The sequence below is a fragment of the Labeo rohita genome, chromosome 8 (genome assembly GCF_022985175.1).
Source record: "Labeo rohita strain BAU-BD-2019 chromosome 8, IGBB_LRoh.1.0, whole genome shotgun sequence".
In the NCBI taxonomy this organism is placed as follows: Eukaryota; Metazoa; Chordata; class Actinopteri; order Cypriniformes; family Cyprinidae; genus Labeo; species Labeo rohita.
In genome coordinates, this window is record NC_066876.1 from 5695449 (window position 1) to 5709717 (window position 14269).

The 14269-nt window shown below is 36.4% G+C and overlaps 1 protein-coding gene across 1 annotated transcript; it reads left to right on the forward strand.

The window, feature by feature from the left end:
• The first annotated feature begins 1237 nt into the window (after positions 1-1237).
• On the forward strand, positions 1238-14269 carry LOC127169613 (indoleamine 2,3-dioxygenase 2). The gene is made up of 10 exons (XM_051117120.1): positions 1238-1423; positions 6752-6847; positions 7355-7474; positions 8544-8662; positions 9472-9486; positions 9743-9842; positions 10090-10207; positions 10291-10342; positions 10432-10580; positions 13263-14269. The coding sequence occupies exons 1-10, from the start codon at positions 1331-1333 to the stop codon at positions 13715-13717; spliced, it is 1317 nt and encodes a 438-aa protein (XP_050973077.1). The 5' UTR covers positions 1238-1330; the 3' UTR covers positions 13718-14269.

Here is a 14269-nt window from a genome sequence, read left to right on the forward strand (position 1 = left end):
GTTCACGTCTGTCTTGTCATTTGCACTGATTACGCTCACAGCTGTTCACACTCTGGACTATTGTATAAGAACTCTCACTTCTCACTCCTGTTCAGGTCTGCATTGTCTATTGTCTTCGTGTGTTTTTCGGTTCGGTTTGGTTTTGATCCTTGTTTCCAGTTTTGTTGTGCCGTGTTGGCCTTTTGGTTTACGTTCTTTTGTGTTTTGTTATATTAAATTCCCTTCCCTGCATTTTGGACCCTGACCTCATTTTTTCCGTACACCGAACGTGACAGTTACACATAATTACAACAGCCAAAAAAATTAACATAAAAAAATCAAAAGTCAAGAGTCCAACTAAAGTAAACCCTGTTCGCCATGATGGTGAGGTCAATTGAAACTTAAAAAAAAAATAAAAAAATAAAACATCTAAACCTCTGTTTAGATGTTCTGAAATAATATTTATAGATATATGACAGAAATAAAGTCAATCTGTAATGTTGTTTGTGGAGTTGTTTAATCAGAGATTTAATGTCCTCATTTATTTAAGTTAATTTTATCTTTGGCTGTGGCTGATTCTTGTGTTTCTCTTTCCTTCCATGATTCTGCTTGTAAACAACAGGTGTTCATCATTATTGGTCAATCATGACATAATGATCTCCTTAACTCCAACACTGTGTCAATGCTACTTGAACACTCTGTAGTGTGGAAACACATGAACACTGAGCAGGGTTTGTTTAACACTGGGAACTATTACATCATCTTTACCTGTTTCATTTACGTAAGACTGATGCATTTGAATCACATTAAGTTTAATTGATTTGTTTAAATTAAAACTACGTAATCTAAATGCATGGAAATTTTGTACGTAATTGAATTAAGTTAAGGGCTGAAATATTTTTTTGAGTGCATATTTGCAGAAGTACCAGCATTTTATTATTTTTCTATTAAACAGCTTACTTTCATAACCTTGAGCACAAGTCTTGTCGAGCAAAACTGTATAACCTTTCTGAATGCATAATTATATACTATCATATATTAAAATGTTTTTATTTAGCCTGAAATGGCACAATGCAGTTATAGAATTACCCTTGTATTGCAGGTTATGACAACTGTTGCTGAAGTGTGTCTGTGTTTTTTACACATGCATACTTAATCTTAAATTTCTGATAGGGTGAGGAAAGGTCATTACTAACTGTAGAACAGAAACCCAAAGAAAGAGAGAGAGAGAAATAGACTTGTTGCCTGACTGATAAGGTTCATTCCACTTCCAGCTCTAGAGCAGTGACAGTGGCATATGCCTGGCACTTACTAAACAGAGAATTAGCCACTAGTATTGTACTAACAAATTATGGGCACTAAAGTGAAAAATACAGAAACACCATTGTCTTTGGGAGAGTTTCACATCTCTGAGGATTATGGGTTTATTCTTCCTGACCCTCTGGTAGGTTATTACACTTATAATATTTTGTTAGCTTCAGCAAACCTATTTATATGTTTATTAGTTTTGGTTTGTTTTATTTAAACATTGTAGTCAGAATGTATTGTATTGGTGTTTTATGCAATGCACAATTTTGGGGAATGAAATGGTAAGGTAAATGCAAATTTAAGACTAAAGAAGCAACTGATTGCTCTCAGGTAAAGCTATAGTTTGTTGTCCAAGATACTGTGCTGGTGAGAATGTTTTAACAAACTATTAATTTGGATTCATATACAGTCAGTATATTCAGATACAGTAAGACTGATTGCACGTGAAAGCATTAAACTTCGACACTGATTGCTTTCACTGAGTGACCTTTATCTATTTGCTTCAAAGATAAATTGGTTAATATAAAACTTTGCTCTTCAAAGAAACAGTTTCATCATCTCAGCAGTGTATATTCTATCAAGAAAGCCAGCAGAGAGTGAACAAAAATTCCCTGCTCCACACATGCGTGAGTCAAACTTGTCTTGACTTGTCAGGTGCATGTGCAAAAAGCTCCTGGAATTTGTTTATTCTTTTAAAAGTCTTTTTAAAAGTCTTGGTGTGATGTTGTTGTGCATGCATATCTTTAAACAAAATAAAACATCTCACCACATACCTTCATCCTCATGAGCCACAACCAAAATCATATGACGTATTCTATAATAAACTTTTGGATTTAAACTTCACCTTAGAGTAGTTGCAGTTCTTTTTGACAGAATTAGGCCAGTTGATGTTTAACCAGTTTACAATTTGTATATTGCAAGACAAGTTGTGTTCGGCGGATGCCCACTTACTTGGAGGATTGTGTGCCACCTCCACATCATGCATACAAGCTAGGATCCTTACAGGGATTATAATGCTCCTACTCCCAAAGAAAGAGATTTGAAAGTGAAAAGTTACATCAGTTTGAGTCACGGTGGAGAGATTTAAGCAGAGAGAGGAGACAGCTTCAAGTCAGAATGGAGAGTGGTAGACAGCCATCCTTTGCATCTAGAGCTCCTGTTTAAGGACACAACCAAAGCCTTCCTCAAACTGAATGTAGGATTAGAACCCTCTGTGACTATAGCATCATTCCCAAAGGAAACCTTTTCATGCAAGCTCCATACGCAACATTGGCCAAAACCAAACATGCAGCCACCTAATATAGTTCGTTCTATAGTCCTTCTCTGCCAGGTCCACTGCCTCAAAGACCAATTGCTGAACTCCAAAAGTCAGGCTCATGGCCACCACTACCTCTATCAACCACTACCTCTGCCTGCTCCTCCTTGGCCTGGACCACAATCACAGTATTTTATCCTCCAAACACTGTGACACCTGGATTAATGGAGTTGGCTATTGCTTCCTCCTATGGCACACTCAAACCAAAGCTGGCAGTTAGTGATTTCCTGATGCTTAAGAAAGGACTAGACAGTATCCTTGGCCCTCACAGGCATTTGACTGAGGACTACAAGCATCATCTACAACTGAATGCTAGTTACCAGGTAGCTAAGAGGTATGTTGACAGTGAATTTCCCTACACCAGTGCTATGCAAGCCCTACAGCAGAGATATGGTCGACCAAGTTAATTCAGAGTGAGCTGAGAGCTATTCTGAATGCACCAGCATTTAGCAAGGTGATACTCAAAAGTGATACTTAACACACTGGTGGGCAGGCTCGAACACAATGGATGGGCTTTCCAGATATCAGCTGCAATGTGGATCTCATATGGATACAGATCAATATTTGAGGGACATTTAAAACAGGTGTGCCCAAACTCGGTTCTGGAGGGCCAGTGTCCTGCAGAGTTTAGATCCAATTTGCCTCAACACACCTGCTGGGAAGTTTCTAATATATCTAGTAAGAGCTTGATTAGCTGGTTTAGGTGTGTCTAATTAGGGTTGAAACTCTGCAAGTTTAGCCTTTGCTGCTCATAGGGTCTGATTACCCTCAGCTGATCACGCCAAACTACCTGGTTAGAAAGGGGCCTCTTGGTATTCCTATAGCAGTACACACAACTAGGCTGGTGTATAAGCCATGTAAGACCAACCACTGCTCCGCTTTCTCTGGAGAAACATGGAAAGAGAATGCATTCCTGATATCTAAAAATGGAGAGTGCTTCCATTTGGGACCACTTGTAGTCCATGCTACACTACATATGCCCCCAGAGACACATCAGAGACAACATTGAGGGCAATGAAGATGTAGCTAAGTCTGTCCAACACTCTTTTGTCTATGTGGACATATGCTTACAGTCTGTTTAGTTACAGCAGCAGGCCAAGAAGCTCATTGACAAAATGAAAGCATTACTGGCAACTAGTGGATTTGATATAATGCAGTGGGCTAGCAGTGTTCCTGATGTGATTGCACATTTTTTATCAACAGAGGGGCATGAGCTGTGGCAGTTAGCAAATAAAGCTGATCCACAAAGGCCAATACTTGGTCTAACAAGGCACTGTTCACAAGACACTCTAGGTTATAAACTTAGACCTGTATCTACAAATGGTGAAATCTCAATAAGTAATATCAATCACATCCTGGCAAACAAGTATGATCCACTTGGATACATAATCCCTTTTGCCACAAGGGCCAAACTTATTGTGCAAAAACTATGGAAGAGGGTTCAGGATTGGGATGAACCTGTACCAGCTGATCTTATTTCAGAATGAGGTTAGAGAGGTTACATAGCAGCAAGCAATGACACCTTCTCCATTATGCATGTCTTCTGTGATGCTTCGGAGAAAGCAATTGGCATATGACTGATGAAATTCACATTGCATTCATAATGGCTAGGTCCATTGGAGGAAATGGTATGGTATGCCGGTTGTACCCAAAATGGCAGACCTGCCTGATTCTCGTCTAAGAATTATCCAGCCTCTATGATTAACTGTCCAAGGATTAACAAGCTTTGATTCTGGTCCACAGCTAATGGACGGCAAGAAAAGAGATGGGGCATCATATTTTAACGGCTCACTACAAGATGCATGCATCTTGACTTGCTATGTAGCGCAGATGCAGATTCCTTTTTATTAGCCCTCAGTCATTTCATAGCAAGGGGAACAAAGCCCTTTGAGCTTATCTGTGATAGAGGCACCTACTTCAGAGGGGGAAAGCGTGAGCTGTCTGAAGTCTTTGCCGAAATGGAACCATCTCTCTAAGAGCAACTAGCCCAGGGATAGGCAGCGTCAGTCCTGGAGTGCCGATGTCCTGCAGAGTTTAGCTCCAACCCTGAAAAAAAACCTCACCTGCCTGTAGCCCAAGTAATTCTGAAGATCTTGATTAGCTTGTTCACATGTGTTTGATTAGGGTTGGAGCTAAACTCAGGACAGCTGCACTCCATGACCGACGTTGCTTACCCCCGAACTAGCCAAAGAGAAAATTTCCTTCCAGTTCAATCCACCTCATATTTGTGGAGTATGGGAGATGGAAATTAAATCTAATAAGTCTTCCTTTCAAGTTGTTCTGAAGGATCACACTGTCCCAGAGAAGGTCCTCATCACAGGGATGACTGAAGTGGAAGGCATCTTAAATTCCAGACCCCATTACCCCCAATTTGTTGCTTATTTTGGTGGTAGGACGCTTCTCTGCCTCAGGCTATGTACAGACCCAGGAACTTATTTGGACCAAGTGTGCTGCACAAATCTTGAAAAGTAAAGCCAAAATGTTTCGATCGCCCCCAGTATAGGTCATAAACCCCAGCCTCTTCGAACTAAAGAATTAAATTTCACTTAAAATAATTGTTTTCCAAAGATGGTTTTTGTCATTTTATGTAGTTTTTTTTTAATCACACTGATGTAAGTTCAAGTGTTTGTTTTTTAAATAAGTTTTAGTTAGTTCACAAGTTCACCCTTACATCTAATCTGGTTGAGTAAACAGTAAGCATATTTTGGCGTGCTGTCCTGGGGGAGGGCTCTGAGCCCGGAATATGGCCCGAACCCAGAGAATTCCCCCCATCCCAAGTATAGGATGAGGATACATTAAGAGTGAGGAGTTGGGGTGGAGGGGGGATGCCGAAAAACACTCAAATGACAGAGGTAAGTCGGCTGTGTGCATATATATGACTCGTGCTAGTTTGGATGATTAGCTAGATGAGTTGCACCTGTGCCGAATTAGTTGATTATCTGATCGTGCTCCTCCTGAACTTTGTTATCAAACATCATTTATGTGTGACGGGAGTGTGATGTCATGATTGACAGCCGAGATTGACAGATTCTCTGAGTGAACTGAGGTTTTTCGGGATCTTCAGGAGGAGGTTGGGGTTTTATTTACCTTATTTTAACACAAGCCTCTAGTACAGCAATAAGCAGACAAAATTTGGAGCAGTCAGGCTAATTGGCTACATTTTAAGAGATATTAGCAAAGCAACACACTACTACTTTTCACGGAACTGTAGTTACCCATTATACATTGTGATATAGCCTGGTTCATTGGTCCGTTGGATCGGATTTTTTGAACTCATTTCAAAATGCAAAAAGCTCATAGTTCATAGCACTAGTAGTTAGTTATGATATTTTGTGAACTTAAAAATTTTCCTGTGTAAATTTGTAGGGCGGCTGTACAAAATTTGCCATTGTCAGGCACATGCAGCTTCTCTGTAACGTTATAGTTATATGTATAGTTATACGGAGTTGCCTGGAATATGTTTATTCCTTTAAAAGTCTTTTTTTTCTTTGCATATTTATAAATCACAAATCTCCTCACCACATATAGTATAACAATATTTTCATTCCCATCCTATTATAAACGCTTTGGATTTAAACTTCACCCTGGAGTCACCACATATAGTATAACAATATTTTCATTCCCACAACCAAAAGTGTATTACGCATCCTATTATAAACCTTTGGATTTAAACTTCACCCTGGAGTAATTGTTATTTCTGACAGAAGAATAAGTTGATGTTGAACCATCCCAAAATGCACAAACCATCACAGAGAGTCATCTTATAAAACTATCTAGACCAAATTAGTAGGACTTCAGTGTAAATTTGGTGACAAGTTCAGTTAACTTTTTAGCTTCAGAGGTAATGAATTGTTAACATTTAGTATCTGGGATTATGCATCTTTTTCAATGATTTGTGTAAAACTGAGAAACCACCTCAAGATACACCTATGAACTGGGTAATGTCGTATTTAACTCTTTGGCTGTAAAAAAAGCATAAATGTATGGTAAATTTTATGAATACGTGACTTGACAAAAATTGAATATGCAGTATGTGTAGGATTTTCTCATATCAAAGCATCATAGTAAATGAAAATGATCAAGATATATTTTGTTGCGTTTCTGTTACCGTGTTATAAACATTCTACATATATCTACATTGTGTTTCAGACAGACCTGCCGGTGTACTACAAGCCCTGGATGGACATTGCCAGAAATGTGCCAGAACTCATCTCCTCTCATTCCTTGCGCCTCAGAATTCATGATGTATGATCTTTCATACTAAGTACACAGTAATGAAAGTGTTTTACCTACAAAGAGAAGAATAAATGGGCAGCACATTAACATTTTGCATTTCCATTCAGAATATATCCATTCTTCACTGTTTTGTGCTAAAAAGATAGTTAAGCTGAGTAAGACTAACGTGTATTTACCAATGTCACCTTTCAGCTTTATTTTAAGACAAAGCATAATTGTATAGTTTTAAAACAAAAATAAATTCTGCCATTTTTTCTGCTTTGTGTCACATGCCACCATGGTTAATTAATTTATTTATTTATGCACGCACTTAATCACTTATAAAAATGCAACATTGTTGTATTTTGTACTCAGACTGACTTAGACATCCAGTTTAATAATCTTTTGATGTGTGGTACCACGCAGGAAATAAACACTAGAAATGGTGATGGTGAAAATGAATGCAGGGTCTAAAAAGCTTAATAATCTTGATTATGATTATTCTATATTTGTTTTGTGTTTTGTTTTCTTTCTCAGATGCCTCTATTGGAGACTCATTTGTTGCAGACTCATCGTGAGCTGCGTTTGGCCCATCTGGCTTTGTGTATAATGACTTCAGGTTATGTGTGGCAGGAGGGCGATAAAGAAACAGTAAAAGTACAATGATTTTATATGCATTCATACCACTAATAGCAGGGTTGCCAACTTTAAAGTTCAACTTGGAGTGAGATATATAAATTTCATTGTGTGTACTTATACAAGTATCATTAAAAATGGATGTAAGTTATTAACTTTTTAAATTTCACATTTTTTTTTTAAATATAGTGTTTAATCATTTCTAAATATTTATTCATATGAAGAACTTAAAAATAAGTAAGCAGGTATGACCTGCAATATTCTAGATACATGTATATTTAGTAAAGAGCCATACAGGTACCTAGTGGGCAAACCATGGCATTACAAATTTGCCTCTTTGCATTGGAATTTAAAACCCTCTATTTAACCTTAAATACTACACTAATTTTAATATAAGTAACATATAGCCATTAATGGACCATAATTATTGGACAAATAATATTTAGTTCTAAATGATCTCCTTAAAATATTAAATGAATATTATTTAATTAAAATATAGAACATTTATTTAGCTGAAAAATAGTTCAACTGTATGGTCACATTATAAGCAAGCAATACCTGAGGGTTAAATACAAGAAAACCATATTAACCCTTATGAAAATAACCATGGTTTTATTATAGTAAAAGTGTAGTAACCAAGGTTTTTTTTTTTTTTTTTTTTGCCGCATTGATTACCATTTGTATAACCATAGTTTCTACAAATATGGTTAAACTATGGTTAGTGTAGCAAGACCATGGTTAATTTGTGGTTACCATGGTTTAACTATAGTAAACATAGTTTTTTGGTTTTATTAAAACCGTATAGTTTTTTTCGTAAGGGTTGCCTCTCCATCACTCTCCAGAATAAAATTACACTGTAAATGTCATCAATGTAAAAATCAATAATAATATGCTGTAATTTTTACCAAAAATTGCTGCAAATACCTGTATAGTGAAGCTGTCGTCTCTATCCTACTTAAACACATTCAAATATACTGTCAACGCTGGTTTGTTGAGTTGCTGAGTGAGAGCGTGAGAGTTGGCAACCCTGTAATAGGGCTGAAGCACAGAACTTAACTGTCTGACAATTTATGTTTCTCATGAAACTCAGGTGCTTCCAAGGAGTCTGTCTGTGCCATTCTGTGAGGTGTCTCAGAGACTGGGTTTGCCACCAATTCTCATCAATGCTGACACTGTCCTCGCCAACTGGAAGAAAAGAGATCCAGATGGGTAAACTCACTGATCCATACTAGCTCATTCTTGTATTTAGATATGTTTGTAATATGTTATCCTGCCATGTTTTTACTGAGAAATAATTATTCAATTAGGGCCAATACCTGCTATCAGTAGGCATTCCTTTTCGTCTCAATGGCAGTTGCTCGGCTGGCGCAGGACCCCAATACTACACAACTTTATTAAAATCTGCCGCGTTTGCCCAAGGTTGCTCAGGAGTTTGTTTTAGCCAACTATGGGTGCAAGTTTTGATGTTACCAATTTGGTGATTCCTGAAACATAGTTGCAATGAACATTCGCATACTGCATCGCAAACTTGTATGGTTGGAACCCATATGCTTATTAGTATAAATAGTATGAATAGTAAGCCCCTGCTGGTATATGCCGTAACTACAACTTTAGGGCAAATGTCATATTTTTGCATTTGACAAAAAAAACAAGCAATTTCAATGTATTAGAAATTATATGATTCATGGTTGTGTAAATTTCATTTTTGTAGTTTTTAAAAAAAACAACAAAAAACAAAGAGAAAACCCTTAATTCATGAATCTGATATCACTAGTACACGGTTTATAAAATTGTTCGCAAAAGAAATTTACTGAAAAAAGTATTATTATTATTATTATTATTATTATTATTTATTTATCATCTTGAAATTAAAATTTAAAGACAGAATGTCTTTTTTCCATTCAAAAAATTATTTAGACAAATCAGCTATATTTCAAATGTGAAGTGTATTATAAAGCAAGATAACTGGTAATGATATATTTCTTTTTCACATGCAACTGGACTCGGACTGTTCCCAGACCTTTTTCCATGGAGTAAGTATTTTGAAGAATTAACAGAAATGTGCGTTAAATGTTATTGATTTGTAGAACCAGCAGAGGGAGCCATTTCATTATGTTTAGTCTGGAATATGTAAATATGTTTTGTGAATTCATGTTTATAATTACATTTCATAAAGAATTTAGACACAGAAAAAAAAAACATAAATAAATAATACTAATAATCTTTGAAATATGTTGTAAATCACACATTGACTTGCCATGCATGGTGACTGTTTTTGCTTCCTGTAAGTAACTTGGATTTGTTGCTGACATTGCCTGGTGGGGAAAGTGTAAGAGGATTTTTTCTGGTGACACTGCTGGTGGAGTTCTCAGCTGTTCCCGGCCTGAAGGTGTGACACCTTTACAAATGCCACAGTCCACAGACAGAGCACTGAGCTACAGAAGCCATAATATTCAAGAATTTACATTGATACACTATGACAGTATTTATTGCATTACCTTGGTGTACCATAGAATGTGATTTACGCATTAAAAAAATTCCACGTGAAAGAATCACTTGGAAATTTCACAAATTACAAACAAATGGCAAATAACATAGAAATAGATATGCTAATACTAGCTGTTTCTTTTTCACAGTCTATCATTGATGTCATCAACGGCGTCCATGATAATGATGTTGCTGTGGTCATCAAAGCTCTGGATGTTGTCAGTCAGGCCTTAGACAGCATGAAACAGGCCCTTAAATTAATGCATGGTAATACTTTCAGGTGAAAATAATTAACTTTTATTCAAGGTGTTTTAATACTTGACATGGCATATAAATGTTCACTGTTTCAGAATATGTCGATCCCTCCATATTCTATGGCATTATGAGGATCTATCTGTCTGGGTAAGTGACACTGTACGTTTTTTTGGATTGCCCTCAGAGTTCTTCTGAATCGATAAAAACCTAACTCTCCTTCTGCATGTGGGTGTTAGATGGAAAGATAACCCATTAATGCCAGAAGGTCTTGTGTACGAGGGAGTTCAAGAGAAACCAATGGAGTTTTCAGGAAACAGTGCTGCTCAGAGTAGTCTGCTGCATTCCTTCGATGAGCTGCTGGGAGTCCAACATGAAGGCAGCAGCGGTAAGAATATCATCACCATCACTAATTGTTCTCATGGTTAGATCATTGGTGATTTTAATTTTTGCCTTGCAATTACAGTAATGATTATACTAGATAATTTACTTTGCAACACAAATTTTTCAAAGCTTTTCAAACAGAGGCCTATAAAGGGGTGCTTATAAAAGGACTTTACCAAATCGATTTAAAATCTATTTGTGGTGGTTCCGTCATCTGGTCAGGATGCCTCCTGGGCCAGTGTTCAAATTTAGTAAAGCTCAAAGAAAACTTAGCACAGATCTTTTAATCTTTCTCTCTTTTTTGTCTTATCCTCGTTATCGTTGACCCAGTAACCTATAATGACTGTTCATCAGTTCTAAGATTAAAGCTTATTTGTTCAATATCAATTAATTAGGTGTAACAAGCATTCATTAAGCAAAGACGAATTAAACATCTTTCACAGGCAGAGGATGAAACAAGGCAGGGCAAGGCTAAAGTAGGCAAATGTTAGTGCAATCCAGAACTACAAATGTCATAAACTCGTCTGTAAAATCGTGTGTTTAAACAAGTACCTGTGTCATGAAATATTTCAATACGACAAAATTTATATTTTAAATAGACCATAATTGAATAAAATCATTACTAATTAATTACTAATTATAACGTTTTAATTTTCATTTACTCAAACGGTGAGTAAATTATGAAGGGAGCGAGCAAAGGACATTCACATTAAAGCAGGGTTGCCAACTCTCATGCATTTGGGCTCTGTCTCACGCTGTCACTTTGCCCATGTAAATCTCACGCCAAATTTGCAACCCTGCTTGCGATTTTAAACAATGTTTCAGCTTTCAAATGTTGTAAGTTTTAATACTAAATTTCAACAATACATACAGTTTTGGCGCATGATTAATTTCTGTAAGGGTTAATATGGTTTTCTTGTATTTAACCCTCAGGTATTGCTTACTTATAATGTGACCATACAGTTTAACTGTTTCAAATAAATGTTAAATAAATGTTCTATATTTTAGTTCAATCATATTTATTTAATATTTTAAGGAGATTTAGTACAAAATACTATTTGTCCAATAATTGTGGTCCATTGATGGCTTAATATAGGTTAAACTTATATTAATATTAGTGTAGTATTTAAGGTTAAATAGAGGGTTTTAAATTCCAGTGCAAAGAGGCAAATTAGTCATTTTGTGGTCGGAAAAAAAAATTGTAATACCATGGTTTATCCACTAGGTACCTATGGCTCTTTACTAAATATACTTGTACCTAGAATATTGCACGTCATACCTGCTTACTATATTTTCAAATGTGAAGTTTAAAAAGAAAATAACTTACATCCTTTTTTAATGATACTTGTATAAGTACACACAATGAATGCAAATACTGAATTTAAAAAAAAGTTTAAAATGGTACTAAAAAAGGCATTCAGCTGCATTTTTATCCCCTTTTATGTACAGTATATACATATAAATAGACATGAAATCGAGATCCCCCCACCCCCACTCAAAAAAATTATCACTGACACTGAGTTTTTCCAGAGTTTGAGCACTCAAAACTCCTGCTTATAATCAGTGAAGCTGTCCGTACACTGTATGATAAATGAATCTCATACATCATACTCAGATCTGCACTTCGATGCTTATGATGAGAGAATTTGTGACATTCAGTCAGAATTCATTCCACAATAGGGTGCGCGCTGAACAAAATGGTGAATTTTGACTCATCTGAACGCCTCTGATTGGCCATTGCATTCCTAAGCTCAACAGAATTGTGTGTGAGTTTCCTGAGAAAACAATGGGCGCTGCAATTACGAATTCTAACTTCCGATTGGATGCTCTTCTGTTAAAGTCTCCATAGGAACCCATTCAAATTGTGCCCATCTGTTTTTAATGTAGCGAACGTCGGCAGCTTTGTGTCGTCTACACACTCGTTAAACTTTGAGAAGTGAGGCACGGACTCATGTGGAGCCATGTGCTTTTTAACAACATTTTAATAGGTTTAATATTCGATTATCAGCTCGGAATATATGCTAATTTGACTAGAAACACTGGAGACTGGAAATGCAAAGCATCCTTCTGGTTAAGAGTCAGGCATGCCTTCCGCATTCAGGAAAAAAGTCTATAGAAATCAGTACATCTGAACGCTTGTGCATGTGTAAGATTTAAATTTTTTTTTTTTAAAAGAAATAAAACTTTTTATTCTCCAAAGATGTATTAAATTGTTTAAAAGTGACAGTAAAGACTTTTAAATTGTTACAACACAACTATTTCCAACACTGATAATAATGAGAAATGTTTTTTAAGGAGCAGCATATTAGATCATGTGACAATGAAGACTGGAGTAATGATTCAGCATTACCGTAGGGATAAATAACACTTTGCAATATATTAAAATGGAAAACAGTTGTTTTAAATTGTAATGATATTTCAAAATATTGTTTTACTATATTTTCAGTCAAATAAATGCACCATGATCTCAAAAATGTAATTAAAAAATTACAGACTTTTGAATGCTAGTGTTTATAGCCTTATATATAATACAAAGCAATGTCCAGATGTTTTTTATTTACAAATGTCAGATAAAAATAAAAGACAAATGTAGTTTAAAAAACATGTTTACATTTTTGCTACTACGTACATCCGGACATGGAATTATATTTAAATATTTCCATTATATTGAAATATGTTCAAACAGGGGCCTTCCTGACAAGAATGAGAGACTACATGCCGCCCTCTCATAAGCAGTTCATTGAACACATCTCTAGCCGCCTGTCTCTGCGTAGCTTTGTGCTCCAGCAAGCGGATGAGCATCTAACACAGTCATTTGAGCAGTGTGTGGCTCGCTTGGTGGAATTTCGGAATTTGCACATCAACATTGTCACCCGTTACATCACTATCCCGGCCTCCCGTGCCAAACAGCTCTGTGCCAAAAATCAGGATTTGACAGAGGAGCTGGATGAGATCAGAAAAGCACCCACAGCACTGGAGGAAAAAGGTACTGGAGGGTCAGGGATTATGACCTTTCTGAAGACAGTGCGTGACGAAACCAAAGGCACTTCCATCTCGCAGTGTACTACTGGGAACCAAGTTTTGCCAGACCCATCAATGACAGAAATACAAAAGGCTGCATCTGAGCTCACAATAGAATGATTATAGCACCAAAGTATTATGACCAAAATAATTCATGCGCTACGGTAAAAGTGTTTTTTTTGGGGGGAGGGTGGGGGGGGTCATAACATAATTTTGGGTGAGATTGCACATACAGACAGCAGTACATTCACTGTATAACACAAACACCACACACACACAAACTACCTTTTCACTTACTTAGCAAGGACTTATGTTTCCTCTGATTTTTTTAAAGACTAAGTCTAAGGGCCTAATCTGGGTTTAAAAGTAAGCGCTGTCTGATTAAACAATCCAGATTTGATACACATGGAGAATTTAAGCACAAAACATGACACTGTAACAAATTATAACTCTGTTGGTTGTTTCATTGCAAAACTCCAACACAAAACCAAAGGCTTCTTAAAACATGAATTCCTCAGATTGTCTAATGTCTGTGTGCATATTTATAACATGACAAACAATCCAAACAATCCTGATTTAAATGATTGTTCAAGGCTAAATCTAAATTTAAGTCATTTGAAGTCAACATGAATTGTTTGTAACCCATTTTACTCAATAAATTTGATATACAGA

What these genes read in the sequence shown, in the direction of transcription:
- LOC127169613 (XM_051117120.1), top strand. Translation starts at nt 1,331, where the DNA reads ATGGGCACTAAAGTGAAAAATACAGAAACACCATTGTCTTTGGGAGAG. An exon ending in TTATTCTTCCTGACCCTCTG is followed by an intron (nt 1,424 to 6,751) that starts GTAGGTTATTAC and finishes ATTGTGTTTCAG; the next exon opens with ACAGACCTGCCGGTGTACTA. An exon ending in GGCCCTTAAATTAATGCATG is followed by an intron (nt 10,208 to 10,290) that starts GTAATACTTTCA and finishes TCACTGTTTCAG; the next exon opens with AATATGTCGATCCCTCCATA.